Genomic DNA, 22,196 nt, shown 5'->3' with positions numbered 1-22,196 from the left:
ATATATAGTCCGACTCCAAACTAAGTGCCAAGAAAGGAAACGAACCGGCGTACACCGTTGTAGCTCCAGTATGAAACTAAAGACACCAGACTTGTCTGGTCTGATCAACAAGTAGACATTCTGAATTTATTTATTTATTTATTTTTAAACATTGTTTCTGTATTTATTATCTAAATCCCTCCAGCTTAAACATTACACAAACACCAAAGCAGACTTGTATAACTTTGTATTTCGAATGTAAACATTAGTAACGGTAAACAATCAACATGAATTCACCAAGAGCGTCGGCTATTCAAAACCTGTGCCATGATGTAAAACGTTTCCCATTTTACTCCGCTCCATTAGACTATTACACGTATCTGTAAACACTGCATTACTAATTTGATCTGGAGGGAGGGGGCGGGGGGACACATGTTAGTTTACAGTATTAAACACAACAGTGGTTTAGGAACCGTAGATTACGGTCATGTAAGTGATCCAGAAGCTACAGCATGGTCAAGTCCAGAATCTCACCATCAGCCCTTTGACTAGTCCCTCTCTCTCTCACACACACGCGCGCGCGCACACACACACACACACACACACACACACACACACACACACACACACACACCCCTGGACAGGTTTAATCATTTATAATCAAGCTAATAAAATCTTCAGTGCTGTGAAAACAGCCTCTGGTGAAAGGTTTAGGTATCGTGAGATGGTGTGCTGAGAACCAGGAAGGACACACGGTCTTTTGAAGGTGATTGGTTCCGACGGGGTGATGTCAGGTAGGGGGTGTGGTTTGTGAGCAGGCCAGGTCTACAGGATGAACGGCAGGATGGGGGAACGCAGAGGTGGGTAGTCACGGAATTCCTTCAGGTAGCTGCGGTGTTTCCCTTTCGCCCACACAGTCATCTGGATGAAGCCCACTAGGGTGAAGAAGGCCACCGGCAGGCACTGAGTCATCAGGGTGAAGCCCAGCCACGAGCCCAACTGCGCGCACACACACACACACACACACACACACACACACACACACATCAGGATGTGGTCATATCTAACAAACTGCATTACTAAATTCAATTCATCTTACGTAATACGAGCTCTACGGCGTAGAAATGTGTCAAACGAGTGTTTGCGGTATGTGTCTGACAATCACGGTTTATATCAAGGAGTTCTGATACGTTATCGTTTCCATGGTAACAACATACGCAGGGAGTTGTACGGTGAACAAGCTGCATCTCATAGACACGTTAAGAGGCGAATTCTTATTTATAATCGTTGCTTTGGTTGGTGAAGTTTTGTGTCAAGAGACGTCTATGTAACGTTTACGGAAGGAGTCTCCAGTGTCAGCGCTTTGCAACAGTCAGAGGTAAAGCTGTAAGCATTTTTCAGACGTCTTCATGACTTGAGTTGTTTCAATCAAGAGAGAAAGAGAGGTGCTGGTGAGGGAATGACTCGTTATAGCTGCTGTAATGCAAATTAGAACAGGAACTGACATGTTTAGAGGACATTAAACGAAACTATATATGGATTTTTAAAAAACTTAATAAATAAATAAAATGTAATGGTTAGCAAATTGCCGCGGTATAAGAGGAATAGAATGCTTCATGTCGTGCCATTATAGGAAGGTAAATCGACTCCAGGATGTTAACTCCACTTCATCACACCACCCTGTTGATTATTTTCCTGTAACAGCACCACACTGAGTCTTTTACTCCTTATTCATCAAGCTGCGTGTAAATGTAGCTCATGCCTTTTAGCGTTGATGTAATAAAGCAGTTCATTTGTAGTAGGATCGAATTTCTTCCGTTTTTTAAATCTTTTAATAACAATCTCAGTTTTAGAACCGAACACTGATCTGCGTTCCCGCTCTGAAACGCTTGGTGATTTACAGTGGTCATTTCTTCCATATGCACATTTACTGCATGCGTGCTGTATTTAATACGAGACCAAATTAGCATGAGAGAGAGAGAGACACTGGACTGACCTCGTATGTGTAGTTAGGGCAGGACACAAGCAGAAAGATCCAGGTGAAGGGGTTTTTAGTCGGATACGGGATCTTCCTAGTTTTAGATCCTGAGAAACGAGAGGGTTTGTTTAGAAGAAAATGCCCGAAGAGAACACAAAAGTTATCTCATGTATTGGATGTGTACACGTGAAGGAACGAAGCCTTGCCTGGTGGTCGTAGATTTCTCAGTGCGATATGGATTGAGAAGTTTCCGATCTGGCAGAACTGCAGAAACAGAAAGTGTTATATATATATATATTTTTTTTTTAACTGTCTAGTATCAAGATGGTGTTCAGACTACATCCAACACAGACCACATTGCCATTTACAAACAGGCTTAGTTTGTTATCGGTGTACCATACACGTCTTCCAATCGTGCCCAAGAGGTGGGTATGCTCTTATATTTTCTTGTGTTGTATATGTCTCGTGTTTACCTAGCTGGCTAAGATTATTAACATGAATGGACACGAGTATAAGAATCTTCTGGTCAGGTTAGCTCATGTTCAATAGCTAGGTGATTATTAGCTTTGAAAACTATGACCGTTTATGAACAGATTAAACTCTTCTCAGAAATCCCGTCATCGTGTTATTTAGCACGTTACCTTGGCCTAGTGGTGCAAAGCAAGACTTCACTTACCAGGAAAATAATGAGGGCCACTTTCACCTGCTGCTCTCCGTAGGCTGAAACACCAACACGATATCAGATCAAATATCAGAACGAGAAAGAACACAAACTAAAACTGGGCCTGGAATTTTTTGGAACTTTTGACATTTTCAGTGGGCGACCCTACTTCAACCCACGAGCTTTCTGTCTGAACCAGAAGGAAAAATAATAATGCATCACAGTTGGAAACCCAAATAATAGGATTTTGGTTTGGAAACAATTTGTGTTCAGTATGTAAAGTGTGCTGCAGGTTATCAGTGTGTGTGTGTGTGTGTGTGTGTGTGTGTGTGTGTGTAAGCATGTACTCACTAGGTGGTGTGTATAACGGGTGGTTGATGTAGTAAGCCATCCACGCTGCGAATCCCCAGTAGTATGTACAGTTCTGGAAGAAAAGAAAAGGGAAAAAAAAAAAACAAACACTTGGTTTGTCAATTTCAAATGTAATAATCCCCACGCAAGCAGCTGTTCTTTAAACTACCTAGCATAAAATACTGCTTTTAGCTAATGTCAGGTAGAGAAAAGTTTGCCTAGTGTTAGCTGGCTTGATATTAATCATGGTGGCATTCAGCAAGTGAAATTAGAAAGGTAACTTATAATGCCAATAAGCTAACCAACTAGCTGGATAACAGTAGAACAGTGCTGTGTGTCGGTAACTGACTAGCTTAAGTAATGTTAATAAACTGTTTGGGTTTTTTTTTTTTTTTAACAATGGTGGTGTATGTGTGTGTGTTCACCTTAAAGATATTGCGTAGAGGCATCATCCCGTGAGAAAAGCGGTGGACGAACAGTGTCTCTAGGAGTCTCTTGACGTAGTGGAAGGAGTGGCACATACAAGCCAAGCTACAGCACAGGAGAACTGCATTACCCATCAGCCCTTTAGCTTTTAAAATTTCATTACAGTGATGGATAGTTGAGTACACACACACACACACACACACACACACACACACACACACACACACACACACAAGGTATGTCTCTGTATCAGTAAAAATCTAAACTGAAGACTTAAAAAAGTTTAGAATGATAAGTCCCTGGTTTGAACACAAGGTGTCGCCATCAAATAAATAAATAAATAAATAAATAAATAAATAAATAGGAGCTCCTCATTTTGAAAAGTAACAGTTCAGTATCAACCATTTACAAAACAAACTTCTTGTTTGTTTATTTATCATTTTATTAGCAAAATTCCTAATGTGTGAGGAAAAATAGTCTTAACCAGCAGTATTGTGTATTGTTTCACTTTATTTTATCTCCAGCTACAATGAGGTTAATTCTACAGACTTAGAATTGCAGATATGAAATGCAAAGAAGTGGAAAATAGTAAGGGAATAGGTTTTTATATATAATATTATATTATATATATAAAAACCCTCTCTGGCAGTACAATGCCACTCCATTCTGCCAGTGGAATGGGAATTGACTCATCGGACATTTTCAATCAGTATAAACTAATGAATTGTTTTATTGCAAGTCTGTTATGAGATTAAATCAAGACGCTGTTGGGTTTCTGTGTGTAGAGTATCGTGGCTATGTTTAGCTGCTGGTGAGCAGTGTGAGTAGGCTAGGTTTAAAACAAACAAACAAAAATATGAAAACTGCGAATTCTTAAAACCATGAGTGTCTACTTTCATACGCGTCATTAACCACTACTGTGGAGAGTGACATCACAAACTCAATGCCGAGTTTGGCCTTTGGGAGTATAACCAGTGAGGGACCTCTGTAGTCTTTACGCAGTAGTGTTCAATCAAGCAGACAGATAAAACAGTTTAAAACCTGCCCATGAAGCTGCTCAGTTAAATACAACGGTGAAAATCGAGGATCCCTGCAAATTATATCTGCGTTTTTATTATTTAAAAAGTCTGCGGACTTGGACTCTAATTTTTTTTAATAACCTGTCTTCAGTAAGAAAGGTTTGTAAGCCCCTAGTTTGAGAATGAGAATGTTTGTAAAGTGTAACTCACTGTACAACCCAGTGCTTGCTCGTGGTGAAGTCGTATTTGGGCTGGTAAATAAACGGCACACGGAAATAAAACATCAGGTAGATGATCAGTGGGCCGGCGTATTCTGTCAAAAACACCTGAGAAATAAAGAAAAACAGACACAGTTGTGGAAACAGCATTCTGTGGGGAGACGATACGTTACAGTACTAATTTGTATTTGCACTGTTGTCCATACAGATATATAGTAATACTTTTCAATATATTAATACAACATTTAAGTTTTTTTTAGCCCCGAATTAACAAGGGCGGAGCTTATGTTCAATTTGATCAACCAATCACGCGACAGCACCATAATATTTCACCTAACATTAGCTAGCTAGCCAGATAGTGTACGTGCCTACTGCTAATAATTACACAGTTTAATGTTTAACTAACAACTGAACCTCAGATATGACTCACAGGACAGTTTCATGTTTCAATTCAGCTTAACTAACTAGATATCTGAATAAGGTTATGTTATGTAGCTAGCTAGCTAAATCAGCCAGCTAAACCATTTCATTGATTTTTCACTGAAGAAATAATAATAATAATAATAATAATAATAATAATAATAAAGAGGCTAATACAGCTGAGTGCAAAAGTGGAGTTTGCATCCAGCATGTTTAGGAAAGAAATAAAAAATTTAATTGTAGAATATTGTAGTGTAAGAAAAAAAAAGGGGGGGGGGACATACAGAATTCCAAGAAGTTTAATTAAAAAAGTTCATTAAAAAAAAAAAGGTAAATATGGGTGAATCACTTAACAAGGCAACAATCCAAAACAAAATCAACACAAAACTGCGCAAACTTTTGGACTTGACTCTAAAGTATGTGCGAGATGTAACTTAAGCTCCGCCTTTACTGACCCGTGGACATCAGTCACTCAGTGAAATCAGGACATTTAAATAGCGTGCTGTTGTGTGAGCGTGTCAGTAATAATCACTATACACACACACACGCACACACACACGCACACACACACACACACACACACGTAAGAGCCAGGGTGTCTGTCAGTGCGTTATCGTAGCTGTGTTGAACAGTTATTAATAAACACCCTGAGTACAGCACCACCTAATCCTCACACTCTCCCAGCTATGGACCATCAAGTGTGTGAATAAATGTGTGTGTGTGTGTGTGTGTGTGTGTGTGTGTGTGTGTAATCTACACTTGGTTGGTCACAAATGTCAGAATCTTGAAGTTTGTGGTGTGGTTTCTTCTCTGCACATTGGTAGAACGCAAACACTGTGACCCAGTGAACTTTCCAGACCAAGATGTAGTGAGGAAAGTGAATAAAGTTCACTCCAAAAGAGGTCAGAGTGTTCGGTTTGCAACGGTCATCTGTGAGTAAACAGAATCGGTCGTGTACTGTGTCAATCAAACCGTCTCGTCCTGTAAAAGTAGGTGGCTCTTTGTGACATTTAGGGCGAAAATAAAATTAGCAGAGTCTCTGGAAGAATTATACACATCTGCCTTATGAGAGTGTGTGTGTATGGAAATGTGTAAGGTGAGACTGTGTGTGTGTGTGTGTGTGTGTGTGTGTGTGTGTGTGTGTGTGTGTGTGTGTGTGTATTACCGTGACCCAGCTGATTTGGGCTCCCAGGTCTCTGAAGTAGAAGGTTGCCGTGGTTCCCACAGGCAAGTGCTGCAGCACGTCTTCATCCTTCAGAGATTTTCCTTCTGCATCAACAATTCCACAATGCATCAGTACACCATATCTCTCTCTCTCACACACACACTCGAGCACAATCTGCACCTCAAAACCTAGTGTGATTGTGTCTATTGATACATTGTCTAATACGCCGTTGTAATAAATAGTTGACTATTTTCCGCTTTTGTCAGATCAAATAAAATAAGCCAATCAGCAGCACTCACCACTCGTGTAATCAGTAATGTAATCTTCCGAACGACTTGTCGTTTAACAGTACCGCTTTTTCATTTCTACAGAACTGAGCGTAGAATAATTTTGTAGTGCTTTAATAAAAAGTACAAAGCCGAACGAGGAACGTGAAACTTAATGACTTCTCTCGCTTCCAGAATGAGGAATAATCATAATCATAAAGAGCCTCTTTACATGTAGTAATGAAAGTCTGATTTTTTTTTTGTTCCCCCACACATCTCTCCCTTCAGGAACTGACTCCTGCAAATGGACAGCCTGTGATTAACGATCCATAAAAAGTAACAGCAATCAGATGCGTGTGTAGTTTCTCGACTGTATCCGACTCTGATTGGAAATATGTTCAATCTGAATACACACGTAGTTCGTTTTTCACCCAACACTGGCGTCCCGGTTCCACAAATCACAAACCGAAACGTTAAGGAGACAAATTTAATACGAAAATAAGCAACAGTTTCACGTCACTTTCACATGTACTATGTTTTCGTAAATTAAAGCTTTAAATCACTGTTTATAGCACAAGGAAAATATACACAGCGATAACAGGAACTAACTTTTCTTATGGATGTTCCACAACATTAAATCCTAACGATCAGCGGTTAAAATACACAATGTGTTGCTCTTTACTCAATTACACTGACACTTTTGGTATTTGGCAGACAAAAGTCTTAAATGCTATATCACACCACCCTAGCATGGATTATTTATTATATACCCAAAAGGTCATTGGATAAATACGTAAAGGGTAAACATCTGGAAAGAACTGTGACTAACTGTGAGGAAAGTACTCACTGGGGTCGAGACGGATGGACTGTCTGGCGGGATAGAACTGTGGGTCTGTAACAAACACACAAACATGATAATAAAGTCCATCAATCAACCAGCTGATCTGACACTTCATCTGATCTATTTATTTATTTATTTTTAGATTTCTTTAGTTTAACACACTGCTTAGCATAACCGCTTTTATTACATGATATCCAGTAGTTTATACATATGATGCATTAGCTAAGCAAACCATCAAATCTACACAAACCTCCCACATCTCCTCGATTATAAGTGATCGGCCAATACATGTTCGGTGTTAAAGTTTTGTATCTTTAGATTCACACGATAGTTATGAGGTTAATGCATAATGCATACAGAATGAATGGGCTATTGTCGTATCTTAGCGATTAATTTCTGCCTTTTAGTTGCATCGAGACTTATCTTGTCAAGCTAGCTACAGTTTGAAGTACAAAAAAGTACACAAATGGTGCGTTCAAGTCATGTCGGAAAGATCGTATTTACGAGTCGAACGCACCCGAACGCCACCGCAAAGTCGTATTTACAACTGGGGAAACTCTGGATTTTCTTTGAACTCAGAGTGTCCGAGTTGGGCTGGGCGTGTCGGTAAGAAAACATCAATGTGGAATCAATGGATGGATGCAACGTCTGTAGTCGACGGTAAATTTGTCGAGATTGAATGTTTACTCGTCTCAGAAGCTGAGTTCGGTTATGTGTTTGGTTTATGCAGCAAGGCTTTTTATTTACTATAAAACAAGCTAATTGCCTGTACAAAATATGACAGCATTTTACAATTACGATATAATATACAGTAACGATAAAGTTTACAGAGGCTTCATCAATTGATTAAAAACATAAAAAAGCAGAACACACCTGTTCTTTATTTTCTAGAATAAAAAAAAAAAAACCTTGCTGTATTTTTTTGTAGTTAATTTAGAGAAGGTACACTGCCATCTTGCTCTGACCAAAGTGACTTGAACGCACAACGACTGCACAGAACTGAAAAATATTCTTTTAAAAATCCTACTTATGTAAATGTAATATTCAAATGTAAAAAAAAAAACGAACAAAAACTATCATGTATAACACTATAACAGTTATCACAGAGTAGTTATTTAATTTGAACTCAACAGTGAAATTCTTATTTTAATTACCGTAGCACTTAGCTAAAAGTCTGTTAGTTTACTCACGGCTCTTATGGAACATCGACTTGATCTCTCCAATGGTTGCATTGGGCTCCACCTGTTCATCACGAACACACACAAATAAACACTCCATTTTCTACACACTCCATCTGTCTGTGTGTGTGTATACTGTATGTGTACATGTTTGACAAATTAGCTGTATATTTAGCCTCTATCCCTGGTGTTCCCAGACAGTGGGTGTTTGGAACAGCTGACATTCCTAGACACAACACACACACCAGGCGCTGCACATGTCCTAAAAGTGTGACATCCGTGTCATGGCACTGGAGCTGCAATCTACACCATCCCACATGGATCCTATTCGCTCAAGTACACTATAAACACATGCTAGTGTGAGAAGCTGTGCAGTACAGCCACACCAAAGTGTTAGTACCACAGCTGAAACACTCACACACACACACGTACAGTACAGAGATTCATTCTGGGCATTGTTAGTGGACACTAAGTGTGTCACAATTCTCCACACACACTACAAAAGAGTTAGCATGTACGATTTGCTCGTTTTTGGACTTAGAGGTGTGTGTCATACATGATCTTTCACCTGGAGGGATCCCTGACAAAGAGCACCTGATCCCAGAATCCCACTGCGTCACAAAAATAGACTAGTACGTCGAGTCTGATGAACATATTTTTGTTGCTGCACTCGTACACTACCGTCTCTGTTGCGACATTACTGTTCAGATGTTTGGAAACTTCTGAAAAGGTTAAAAAAAGGTTAGAGTTGCTGTTCAAAGCTTTGGAGTTACTGTAGAGAAGTTTGGAGTTACTGTAGAGAAGTTTGGAGTTAGTGTTCAGAAGTTTGGAGCTACTGTAGAGAAGTTTGGAGTTAGTGTTCAGAAGTTTGGAGCTACTGTAGAGAAGTTTGGAGTTAGTGTTCAGAAGTTTGGAGCTACTGTAGAGAAGTTTGGAGTTAGTGTTCGGAAGTTTGGAGTTAGTGTTCGGAAGTTTGGAGTTAGTGTTCGGAAGTTTGGAGTTAGTGTTCAGAAGTTTGGAGTTAGTGTTCAGAAGTTCTACTGTACACTTGACATATGGCTAAATGACATATGTGAAGATGGAGACTCCCAGTCTTTGTGACGTTTGACCCTTTATTAAACGTTCAGTATTAACCCTGACAAGTGTCCAGGCTCCCGGCTGCTGCAGTGTCCACAGGAACACGACAACATGATGCAGAGCACCAGTCGTTCCTCAAAACTCACGTTAGCATGCTATAGATAGCGCTGAGCCCCAAAAGTAGCTGCGTTATATTTAACCGAGAGAACATGCACTGCTACACACCGAGCTGCCAGGTCGTTGGATCAGAATTAACAATGCAGAACTGAATAATTATGAATAATTTTATTCATTAATATTGCTCTTACCTTGTCCAAGAAGCAGAGCTTGTCCTTGGTCTTGGCATCCAAAATCTCCACCTCGAAAAAGACAACAGCTTTTTTAGCTTTTTTGGTGGGCTTGCGTTTGCCCGGCACCGGCCCTGGGAGGCCACTGACTGTGGAGGCATTCGGAGCCCGTTTGGGTTGAGTGGCCTCTAATGCCAAGGTGTCCATTCTCTCTCTCTCTCTCTCTCTCTCTCTCTCTCTGTATACTCGGTCTTGTTTCTTTGTGTTTTCTATCTCCCTGCCAGAGGAAATCTGTCTATCTGCCTCTATCTCTCCCCCGCAGCCATCCCCTCTCTCTCGCACACCCTGTAAAAGGAGAGCTGGGAAAACCTCTCTGTCTCTCCCCCAATGCCATCCCTCCTCCACCCTGCCCTCTCTTCTTTCCCTCTAAAAAGATAGCCAGCCAGTTGGGGAAATCTCTCTGACTCCACCCACCTGTCTTTCTCTCCCCCTACCTCATTAGGGTACTAACTTTATTCCAGCAACCCCAGCACACACCCTGAAGCTAATAACACCCTGCAAACTAGGGCCGGTTGATATGAAGATATGATATATCGATTTCACCAAAGATAACATGACAACATGCTTCTCTAAGAGTATTGTTTGGTATATTTGGTACTTCTCTGATGGGGCTACACAATAGTAATATTGGTCTTTGCAATACCAAACCATTTTGTTTTATTGTGGTCTATATATTTTTTTTTAATTATGTAGCATGGCTGTTTAGATGTCCGTCAGTAAACCTGAGTGAAGCTAAATATCGCAACATATATCGTGTACACTCTTATAAATGTGGAAGCCTCTCTTAAAGGTTGTGTGTGGTACCCAAAACAGAGAGTTTACCTATCAGTACGTTTTCCAAGTATAACCCTTTTTGGAAGATAATAACCCTTAATTATCCACTAAACACTTAGAGAACTGGCTGAATTGATCAACTGCAGAAATCTGTGGACCAACTGACTGTAGGATTTTTTATTTATTTTTGTAATTGCTATAAAACGAACATCAGTCCGTGTCCACTCTGCAGTTCATCCTGCCCTTTTCTTTTCTATTGACTCACACGCTCAAAGTCAAAGTTCTCCTAGATAAACTTGGCACAAAGAGAACGCTACGTGTTTTTCACAGCCTGTGTCCCTTCCCCTTCAGTGAATAAACTGTTCTTCTGGGTGAATTTTATTTGCATTTGCTCTGACCACTTTTTTTGACCCATTTTCTTGAAGAAAAACAACCCAGAAAAGCTTCATTTTCAGATAGCTCCCTTGCTTTCCGTAGCAACAGATCAAAAATGTTAACTGCTAAGCCTGAACCATACATGCTTCTCCCTTCTGTAACTTAAATTTTAATAAAACTGATATTAAAGTGCTGTTAATATGATATAGACTTTTTAATGTACAGTTTAACACAGGTTTGGGTTCTGAGAGTATGAAGTTCTTGAATAAAACTCCTTTATAATTCAGATTCGATTCAATTCATAAAATAAATCCGTGCTGCAGTCACTGTGGATATTTGTGATTTTACACTGACAGGATCCCTGGCCACAAAAAGCTTAAGACCTGTTCCTCTATGACACGATAAGTTTACCAGGTGTGAAAATATGATAGCAGTTATGGTGCTTGATGCTTATGCAAACACACACACCTCAAGAGGTAATGTAAAAAAATGTCCTTGCTCCCACTAACACCTCCCCCTTATAAATGCAACCAGTGCTAATTATAACCTGCCTACTGGCAATGAAAAACACACACACACACACACACACACACACACACACACACACACACACACACACACAGTGCGCAGACAGGGGATCAGCTTTAAGCTTGTCATAATAACTCTTAAACAGTGCTGCACAGTTATATTGCTTGTTAATCATTACCACAATTTTATTAGCACTGCAACATCTAATCAATAAACATGGTGTTGTCTGATCATCCTGTCTGATATCAGCTGCTCCACATTTCTGGGTCTGGATTAGAGTTGATGATGATTCATGCCCACCCTTGATTTATATGGCATGCAGCATTCACTCACACACACATACACACATACACACACACACACACACACACACAAATCTGTTTAGAATAAAATAACAGGCTAAATTTGAACCACTGATTGGGTGGGTTTTAAATACGTCACAATCGCATAACTAGGTATAGGCAAAGAATCTGATTTTAATCTTGATCACAATATTTGGTATTCTAAAATAATAAACCAGGTGAGATATTAGTGAACTTCTCTACGTCTGCTGCATTGAATCAGCCTCAGGTCAGGAGAATCTGGTCTACACATTGGGACGTATTAGATTAAAATCAGCCCATATTTCTTTCATTTTACTCTCTAGCTGGATTTTCCATACATATCTTTGTGTTGGTGAAAGTCCTTTTTTCTGGAATGAGACCAGTTTTGCCAGTTCGCTTATTTATGCTTGATTCTTTGGCTCCACCACGTGGTTACTTTGGATTAACGTCTCTAAAAAAACACATTTCATTCAGAAACGTGTCGTTTAAATGGTTTATATGGCTAATATCTGGTTCATGCGTGTCGTACGGGGATTGTGTCTATGAACCAGTTGGTTCAAGTTAAACTAGTTTGATGTGACAAGTTTATTTGGGTTCTTTGTATAAAAAAAAAATAATACCCAACTTCCGGGAGTCTGACAGCGTCCGCATGGTCGCTTGGTGCATTAATTCATAATATAAACCTTCAGTAGCTGTTGTGGTCCATAGACTCGTTTACTAGGTTACAATGACTAATCAAAACCATGCCTTTTTATGATAATATTAGTGTGGGCTATACATGAACCTGTCATACCATAAACGCCCATTGAGTGTTACAAAGCAATACAATTAAATGCTACATTATAACGAGGCTGAATCACACGAGTCACTGCTAACATCTCCATCACCATCTCCATTAACCCAATGATTTTCCATTATAAATCTTCTATAACGATTTATTCATGTGCGAGTATTGTCCAATCAATTAAGTGGAGTCTAATCTGTCCTTCACCGTCTGCCCTGCGTCACCAAATTACACATTTGACTAAAAAAATACCTCTATTAACAACACACGCCTTTATCATCATTTAAAAACAAAACAAAAAAAATGATGAAAGTCTGATCATTTGCAGAAACGATCTTACCTCGTAATGCTTCATTTTGCCTGCAGTTTGAACTCGTTGTCATCCGATATAACTGACAGATTCAACGCCAAATCAGAGTGCTCGACCAACATCGCGCGATCCAATGAGCGCCGGGATTGTCGTTGCTCAAACCGGAAGTTATGCAAGATTATAGACAGGTCAGCCGTTGGACAAAGAAACGCATGGGACACGCCCACTCCGTCCTCCTGTCTGAATGAAATCTCACATTGTCTAACCTACTATACAGTGCATTTTTTTAGTTATTTTTTTAGTCGTGTAAGCAAAATGTATATATTGGAGATGCGCAATTTTTGCACAAAGCACTGCTTAGGGTTGATGTCCCTAGAGGGTGCAAAATACCCAGAATGCACTTTGCTGATGAAGAGATTAGGAAGTAGGGCAGGATATGGAACAAAGGGTAAGTGTCATTAGTGCATTCTCACTGTGATTAATAACAAGCTTTAGAATAATTAACAAACAAAACAGAGTGTCGTTTTGAAGTTATGTTATCTCCCACCGCCCCCCCCCCCAAAAAAAACTAAGTTCAACACATTAAAACATTTATTTTGCCAATTTACTAAAAATGTAAATAATTTTTTTTTTAAATAAATAAATCAAACCAGCCATTTCAGTGCCAGCTTCTTCCCCACAGCCATTACCCTGCTGAACACTACACCGTTAGGCCAATGACGTTTTAGTGCCTGTAATCATCCTGCAGCTCTATACTGTATATTCTGTATTATCTCTATATAATTGTAGGTTCATAGTTTATTCCCTAGGTCATCTTTATATATCTGTATATACATTGTATATTATCCATGGAGAGTCTGGGTATATACATTGTACATTTCTCTTACATTTATTACATATCATGGGTGCACAAGGCTCATTGATGTCTGTGAGGAGTGCAGGCTAGCCCGACAGATCCGATGCCACAGAGGAGCTACTGTAGCACAAATTGCTGAAAAAGTTGATGATGGCTCTAATAGATAGGAGTCAGAACACACAGTATCACAGTTTGCTGCGTATGGAGCTGCGTAGCTGCAGACCAGTCAGAGTGCCCATGCTGACCCCTGTCCACCACCGAAACACCTACAATGGGCATGTGAGCATCAGAACTGGACCATGGAGCAATGGAAGAAGATTGCCTGGTCTGATAAATCACGTTTTTTTTTACATTGTGTGGATGGTCAGGTGTGTGTGAGTCGCTTACCTGAGTAAGAGATGGCACCAGGATGCACTATGGGAAGAAGGCAAACCGGTGGAGGAAGTGTGATGCTCTGGGGAATGTTTTGCTGGGAAACCTCGGGTCTTGGCATTCATGTGGATGTTACTTTGACACATACCACCTACCTATACATTGCTGCAGACCAAGTACACGTCTTCATGGCAGTGGTATTCCCTAATGTCAGTGTCCTCTTTCAGCAGGATAATACACCCTGCTACACTGCAAAAACTGTTCAGGAACAGTTTGAGGAACATGACAAAGAGTTCAAGGTGTTGACTCGGCATCCAAATTCCCCAGATCTCAATCGGATCAAGCGTCTGTGGGATGAGATGGACAAACCAGTCTGATCCATGGAGGCCTCAACTCGCAGCTTACGGGACTTAAAGTATCTGCTGCTAACGTCTTGGTGCCAGATACCACAGCACACCTTCAGAGGTCTTGTGGAGTGCATGTCTTGACAGGTCAGAGCTGTTTTGGCAGCACAAGACACACACACACACACACACACACACACACACACACACACACATATATATATATATATGTAATGATATGTTTTATGATAATGTTTGGACATTGTTGTAGCTCATTGTCTTTACTTTTGGGAGTGAAAAAAATTATCCTGCTTTAACCAGCTAGTGTGAGGATATATTCATACACATTTTCAACACATTTGATGTTTTCTGAAGCTGTAAATACATCTGGATCTTTTTGGAGTAAAATTCACAAACCAGTGTGAGAGACGTCTGGGTAAATCATAACCACAATTCATTAGAAATACATTTAAAAGTGAGTTGAAAATAAATTTTGAACACCAATGTGATGTAACCTGCAAACCATTTTTTTTTTTTAACTTACTAGCTCATTATTCTGGTTTACTAAATTGAGTCAAAATTGTATTGAAATCTTGACCTTTTTAAATCTCAAATGAATGAGTTTTAGTCTCAAAATGTCATCCTAACATTTTGACTCAATATTAATTAAAATGATCTATTATATTGACTTTTTATATTCTTCTAACTTTTTTGTGAAAGAAACGTTTGTGATGGTTTAAAAGGTCCGCAAGCCACCCGCATTGTGGATGACCCCACGCACCCCTCTCACAAATTATTCACCTTCTGCATTCTGACAAAAGGTATCGAAGCGTTACATTGACATTATTTATTATTACATTATAATATCTCTGTGTTTTGCACCTTATTCCACGCAATAACCGTGTACTGGTCGGCTCTGCACTGTCCTTTGCTGTGTCTATTGTCCGGTTTAGTAATTGTTGTACTGTCTTGCTCTGTTTGCACACATGCACTTTCTGTAGTCCTGTGTAGTTCTGTGTAGTCTCATGTAGCTCTGTGTTGTTTTATGCAGCACTGTATATGGTTGAAATGACAGTAAAGCCACTTGAACTTAGCAATAATGCAAATTAGCAACAATGTATCTGTATAATAATAAGAATAATAATAATTTTCTCCTTATTATTATTATTATTATTATTATTATTATTAGTTAGTTGGTCATCAATAACAGGTCCACAGCTGTAACTAGGCGTGGCAGCCCTGTTTTCGTAACTCAGCAGCTTTGACGCTGTCTGGCTTTGAATCTCATCCAATCAGAGACCGAGCTTTTTGCACGCATTGTGACGTTTCTCCTCCAATCCAGGCTGTGTTCTAAATCCCACCCTTTCCTCTTACTCAGGCGGACTCTGTCCGTTCTGCCACTATAGTATTCTACACACTTTCTAGTGCACTACAGGCGGATTGGGATTTAGCCTGGAAGTTACCGCTCGGAAAGCTCTTGATACTACTAGACTTTTCTCGAACTTTCGGAAATGCTTTAAAAAGGGAGCCCATGGCTTCTGGCATTCAGGTTTCAGAACTGCACCCTGACGGAATAATCTGACTATCATCCTGAGCACAACTGCGGGAATTAACGCTGTGTTCGGACGATTTGTAACTTTGTCAAACTTCTGGTCAAGTTTTATTATTATTATTATTATTATTACTTTAAACTTATAGATAAATCTCTAGATGGTGAAGATGGGAAAAGACTACTACAGCATATTAGGGATTCAGAAAGGTGCGTCTGATGACGAGATCAAGAAAGCGTACCGCAAACAAGCTTTAAAATATCATCCGGATAAAAACAAGTCGCCCAACGCCGAAGAGAAGTTCAAGGAGATCGCGGAAGCCTACGACGTCCTGAGTGATCCAAAAAAGAAGGACATCTATGACAAGTTCGGTGAAGAAGGTGAGCTGTTTGTAGATCTTTCAGTTTAACCAAGTTTTCCAAGTAGTTCCTTTTAGTTTAGGAATAATTTCTCACGTAGCCTAGTATGGTCGGTGTGTCGAATCCTAAATCCCTTTATAGGTGAACTCACTATGTAGAGTAAATGGTTTATAAACCCTATAAGAAGGTCATTTGGGATGTGGATTAAACGTCAACTCGTTCGTATGATGGTGAAGAAAACCCCTCAAGCTGTAGTCCGTTATTCCTAATCATCCGACCTGAAAACACGAACATATGGGCTGTTAAAGTTGAAATATCGCGATACTACGCGGTACCGTTGATACCTAAGACCGAACATTTCATCTGTGAGAAACCGTTTCTAAAACGGACTGAAACTACTTGCGAGTCTAGCTTAAAGTGTTTTTAATGAAATGCCCGACCTCCTGAAGTTGAATACATTTGAAACCCAAACCTGTCAGAAAACTTAGTTAGCTTAGCATCTCCGTTAGGCGAATTCGACGACGTTACGCTCGTTATTTAGCAAATCAAAACTAATGTAAGAACACAGAACTGATTAAGCTCCAGCTAATCTGGCTAACTGTGTTTTTTATATATATATAAAAAAAAATAAAATAAAAAAAAATAATAATAATAATAATAATAATAATAATAATAATAATAAAATAATTTAAAAAAAAAAACAGTTGCTGGTGTCTCGCGCAACTGTGTTACGTCACTGCTGCTTCTGCTGCTGGAAGATTCCAGCGCGCGCTGCTGCTGATGATGGAAGATTCCAGAGCGCTCTGGAATCTTCTGCCTGGCTTCATGAAGGCAGTGGAAAGTGAAACCGGGTGTTGTGTTGTGTTATCTTTTATTTACACTTTCACGCAACGCATGTTAGATTAAAAGTGATATGAATGAACTTTAAAGCCATTACACGCAGGCCAATGCAATTATAAAATAAAAAATAAAAATAACTTAAACTGTATACAGATAAGTATGGTTTGTTAGCTTTCACTGGTTTTTTTTTTTTTCTTTTTTTTTCTTTCTTCTTAGTTTGTAACTCCTGGAGGTGTTGTGGTTTTAAAAATTGTGAAAACAATTTATTACAAATTCTTTGTACAAACGTCTATTTGCACATCCATGTGTGTGTGTGTGTGGCAAAAAAATAAATAAAAACGAAACTAACAGGTAAACTACAAGACCTATACTTTTTATTTTTAATTTGAGAATGACTTCCATAAAATCTCTTGCAACATCAGTATTGATCATGTTGTCCTTATAATCTGAAAGTGTCTGTGTGTAAAAAGGCAAAAAAAAAACAAACAAAAAAAAAAACATCCAACTAGCAGTGAAGTAAATAGTGAGGTGACTGATCATACACCGACTAGCCACAAATCATGACACTGCAGTAGAAAGCATTTTACATTTTACATTTTACAAAAATGGGGGGGGGGGAGGAAAAAAAAAAGCTTGAGATTGTCTGACCCTGACATCAATGGCAATTTTTTTTTTGAATGAAGTTAGGATCCAGAACATTGCTGGGTGAACAGGTGCACTCCATTGTGCTATTAAAAGTAAGCAATGTTGACCTGACTCTGTACAATTGTATTGCAGGGCTGTTTATTAACTTGGTGACTACAAATGCCAGTCCTGAAGTAATAGTTGTCAAGTAATTCTTCATGTGTATTTTTGCAGAATTTTTTTAAAGGGTTGTTAAAATGGGCTCTAATGCCGTGCCTGCATTGCTTTAATTATCAATTCATAGCACTTCCCAATTGAAGTTAAATCAATTTCAGGGACGACATAAAGTGAAAATCGGTTCTGTTTGCAGGGCTGAAGGGCGGATCTGGCGGTGGCGGTGGTGGCGGCCCCGGCTTCACGTACACCTTCCAGGGCGACCCGCATGCCATGTTTACCGAGTTCTTTGGTGGGCGGAACCCCTTTGAACACATCTTTAGTCACAGCATGAGTGGCAATGATTACATGGATGTGGATGAGCCATTTGCAAGCTTTGGCATGGGTGGTGGGCACCCCTTTGGTGGGAGGATTAAGAAAAAGCAGGACCCCCCGGTGACCCACGAGCTCCGTGTCAGCCTGGAGGAGGTGTTCAGCGGTTGCACCAAGAAAATGAAAATCTCACGACATAGGCTGAACCCAGACGGCCACAGCACACGCACAGAGGAAAAGATTCTCACGGTGGAGGTGAAGAAGGGCTGGAAGGAGGGAACCAAGATTACTTTCCCTAAAGAAGGTGACCAGATGCCGAACAACATCCCCGCCGACGTCATATTCATCGTGAAGGACAAACCGCATCCGGTGTTTAAGAGAGACGGATCAGACATCATCTACCCAGCTAAGATCTCACTCAAAGAGGTGAGTGGAGTGTGTAGTGCATATGAGTTTAGATTAAAAAGTGGCTTTTTTTTTTTTTTTTTTTTTTTTTTAATTTATTGTAATGTGGTGTTTTAGGACCCATTGCTTGGTTTGGTCGTTTGCCTATTCAGTCGCTTCATTTCAGTGTGAACAGACAACTTGAATTCATGTACAAATTGAGACCAGGTCTCCGAATTGTTAGTCGAATCACGTGAAATGATTTCCTTTGAATTTTCAACAATAAAATATATTCTTGTAGCTTTGTGGACTGTTTATATAACAAATGAAATTAGACATGGTTCATTTGAAGTTTAGAATCTTTTCTTCTAAAACATTTAATGTTTTCAGAAAATACAAATTGCAAACATGGTGTTTAAACAGAAAATAAACAGGACATTAATAAGTGGTGTGTTGTCGTTATAGCTGTTTAACTGTCTTTGTGTTTTTCTCAGGCTCTCTGTGGTTGTACAGTAAAGGCCCCAACGTTGGACAAGCGCACTGTCTCCCTGTCACTGCAAGACGACATCATCCGGCCCGGGACGAAGCGGCGCATCACAGGCGAAGGCCTTCCTTTGCCCAAGAGCCCCGAACGCCGTGGTGATTTAATCATTGAGTTTGAGGTGAAATTTCCTGAGAGATTGACTCGGGACGCCAAGGACACCATTGCACAGGTCTTACCCTCGTAATGGTTGCACTTGATGACGTTGCGTCCACCGACTGAAAGATGTGACGCATGAACCTATGAACTGAGTTACGCTGAATTTCAAGCCGGCGAGTCTTTCTGGATGACCAGTCTTCTTTGCTGCGCTTTGATATTTTGCTCAACTGAAAAGATGTTTCAGTTTTTCATAACTGAGAGCTTGTGTTTGAAATTAGCTTTAAATGTACAGTGAGTAAAACTCCACGTACTACTGGAGGACATTCCACGAAGTGAGCAAACCTGATGAACCAGACTTATTCCATCAAGCCTGGCTAGGTTCTCTCGATTTCGTCTCCATGAAAGAAGCTCAGTTATAATGGCAACATATTCCATTTTGGACAAGACTGCTCAGGCTAATGCTGAAGCTTAGCTGAGTTTGATGAATTGTGACAGCTTCTTGAGTTATTTGGTATCTTAAATGGACTGATTGTTTGAATATGTATTCTGTTGGCCATCTTCTGCCAGGCAGTTTCTATGCCTTTATTACTACGCAGGGTATTTCCCTGTCTTCATGTCTTGTAAAGTTTAATAAACAATCTCTGCTTTACAGGGTGAAAAGGTTGCCCTTTTTTTGCTGTCTTTAGTTGACATTTGTGCAGTTGATTTTCGGGGCAGTTCGGGTATTACGTAGATGTGTGACCATCGATTTGTACAGTTTCTCTGGAATTAGCTTAAACATGTCACACCTGGATTTTGTTAGTGAAAAATCTAAATCACTGAAAAATCACTGAGCCTGGAATCACCTGTCTGGTTAAACGAATCAAGGCTGGGTTTTTTTTTGTTTTGTTTTGTTTTGTTTTGTTTTTTTATTTATTTTTTTTTATTATTTTTTTTTAAATGAGCTTGCTTCGTGGAATAACCTCCTGGTGCTGAGTGGTAGAAAGGACCATTAGGTTCACGGTTCACATAGAACCATGTTTCTCACACACTCTCTCTCGCGCTCTGCTCTGTTCAGTATGCACTTTAGCAGTTTGGGATTATAAGTATTTTTGTATATTCAGTGATGAGTTTAAGGTTTTATTGTGATTAGTATGGACTCACTAAACCCATTTTCTTGCATTTTGATACAACACTAATATTGGTGCTCTGCCTTACACGGATATCCTCACAGGATACTAATGAGTGTGAGCTTCAAGTTACATGAAACACGATGGATGTGAAAGGCAGTGTTAATGAAAACGGTTTGTGTGCAGTCTTGTGCAAAAATTTAGAAAATGTCAAATCTGATCAGATGGTATACAGGTGGAAATCAGTTGAGAGTCTGAGGTAGATACTCTGTTAGATTGTTGCATCATACAGTTTGTTTTTTGCAACAGTGATGTACAGGAACAGCTTGCACTGTGTACATTTTAACAGACCTCACAGTCCATTTTTATTTTCCCCCTCATTTTTTATTTATTTATTATTTTTTAACATACATATTGGGGTGCTGTGAGAGGGTGTATTAGTCCAGATCAATAAACATATAAACTAAACACTCCATCTAACCCCAGTTTAGCATATGAGTAAATGAAGCACTTAACCCTATTGGTGTGTGTTTCTGTCTGATTCATCTGAATTGGATCATAAGGAAGCTCAGGCAAAAAAAAAAAAAATAAAATTCTCAGCATCTGAGAATGGTCACATTAAATGGTAAACACTGGCACAGTGCGTCATAGAAATGACAAAGTTGGTGGTATGTATGAATTTTTTTGGGTAGTGGGGTAAAAAAAAAAAAAAATCAGTTTTGAGAAATAAATAAATGACTAAATGTATCTTAACTACATAATCACCATAAGCTTCCAGATTTTTTAGAGTTTATAATTTAGTTTTGAGCTAAAATTTTCAGTGTAATTCATTACTATGGGCTCACTACCACCCCTGATACATGTCTAACAGGTTGTGCTGGGTGTAGGATTATCCAGATTAGTAGTAGAGATTGGTTTAAAAAAAATAAAAAGATGAAATAGTTCTCTATGGGCTAAATTGTGATAATTCAGGAAGAGTTTGTTTATTTCTCATTACTGAAAAAGAAAAAAAAAAACTTCCTCAAAGTGAATACTGTGCAGTGAGTCTTGTGAAATTCCTCTGTTTTCATCCACTGTTTGACTTGAACTCTTATGATGCTTGTAATATGTTATACGTCACTGTAGGTACTATACACAATACAGTTGGCTACTTGAAATGATATTTGAATCACAGCAATTTATGTTCAAAAGCACCTTGTATTCATGATTTATCTAAAACTCATATTTGAAGACCAAATTTCTCCCTACTAAATTTAGGTATATATTGGTTTTAACAGAGTTATCATTCCTCTTCATTTTTTCCATTTTTGTTTTCTTTAGCTTGGGAATTTATATAAAGTGCCACAAATGAATAATCTGCCCTCCATGGCCAAAAGAACAAAACCTGTGTTTAGCGTTGCTGTGTGAATGCCTCGTTTACTGTGTGTCAGGGAAAATAAAGGAATTGGTGTTTAAAATTTGTAAATGAGTTTCATGCACATTTATTGAGTTGTTTTTTTTTTTTTTTTACAGAATATACAAAACTAGTAGGTGATTTATGACTAAATACAAGAAGTGACATCTATGATAATTTTTCTAATGAACCCTTTTGTAATATGTCTATCTCCTAGAT

General features: G+C 39.2%; 2 protein-coding genes and 1 long non-coding RNA gene across 4 annotated transcripts; 2 read left to right on the top strand and 1 right to left on the bottom strand.

Moving 5' to 3' along the window:
- Positions 1-114: 114 nt before the first annotated feature.
- tecrb (trans-2,3-enoyl-CoA reductase b) lies at positions 115-13,307 on the bottom strand. Of its 2 annotated transcripts, XM_053615326.1 has the most exons (12): positions 13,051-13,307; positions 9,888-9,938; positions 8,515-8,566; positions 7,331-7,375; positions 6,218-6,321; positions 4,625-4,740; positions 3,395-3,500; positions 2,970-3,042; positions 2,634-2,677; positions 2,164-2,221; positions 1,976-2,064; positions 115-978 (listed from the first exon to the last, which is right to left on the bottom strand). In XM_053615326.1, the coding sequence occupies exons 1-12, from the start codon at positions 13,063-13,065 to the stop codon at positions 805-807; spliced, it is 927 nt and encodes a 308-aa protein (XP_053471301.1). In that variant the 5' UTR covers positions 13,066-13,307; the 3' UTR covers positions 115-804. The 2 variants fall into 2 exon arrangements, with proteins under 2 accessions (XP_053471301.1, XP_053471300.1); XM_053615325.1 differs by lacking the exon at positions 13,051-13,307 and having other exon boundaries at positions 9,888-10,499.
- Positions 1,082-3,912, top strand: LOC128601903 (uncharacterized). The gene is made up of 3 exons (XR_008384762.1): positions 1,082-1,357; positions 2,275-2,382; positions 3,402-3,912. It is a non-coding gene; the product is annotated as an uncharacterized LOC128601903 (long non-coding RNA).
- Positions 13,308-16,104: 2,797 nt separating the features above from the next.
- Positions 16,105-22,105, top strand: dnajb1b (DnaJ heat shock protein family (Hsp40) member B1b). The gene is made up of 3 exons (XM_053615327.1): positions 16,105-16,522; positions 18,336-18,877; positions 19,330-22,105. The coding sequence occupies exons 1-3, from the start codon at positions 16,303-16,305 to the stop codon at positions 19,561-19,563; spliced, it is 996 nt and encodes a 331-aa protein (XP_053471302.1). The 5' UTR covers positions 16,105-16,302; the 3' UTR covers positions 19,564-22,105.
- Positions 22,106-22,196: the final 91 nt, after the last annotated feature.

Source organism: Ictalurus furcatus, chromosome 26 (assembly GCF_023375685.1).
Source record: "Ictalurus furcatus strain D&B chromosome 26, Billie_1.0, whole genome shotgun sequence".
Taxonomy (NCBI): Eukaryota; Metazoa; Chordata; class Actinopteri; order Siluriformes; family Ictaluridae; genus Ictalurus; species Ictalurus furcatus.
Note: the sequence above shows the minus strand (reverse complement) of the source record. Positions and strands in the feature narration are given on the sequence as shown.

Coding starts and splice junctions, on each gene's coding strand:
- tecrb (XM_053615325.1), bottom strand. CDS start 10,073: ATGGACACCTTGGCATTAGAGGCCACTCAACCCAAACGGGCTCCGAAT. Junction 3,043..3,394: donor CTCTACGCAATATCTTTAAG/GTGAACACACAC, acceptor CTTTTCTTCCAG/AACTGTACATACTACTGGGG. Junction 2,065..2,163: donor GAGAAATCTACGACCACCAG/GCAAGGCTTCGT, acceptor CTCGTTTCTCAG/GATCTAAAACTAGGAAGATC.
- dnajb1b (XM_053615327.1), top strand. CDS start 16,303: ATGGTGAAGATGGGAAAAGACTACTACAGCATATTAGGGATTCAGAAA. Junction 16,523..18,335: donor TGACAAGTTCGGTGAAGAAG/GTGAGCTGTTTG, acceptor TTCTGTTTGCAG/GGCTGAAGGGCGGATCTGGC. Junction 18,878..19,329: donor CTAAGATCTCACTCAAAGAG/GTGAGTGGAGTG, acceptor TGTTTTTCTCAG/GCTCTCTGTGGTTGTACAGT.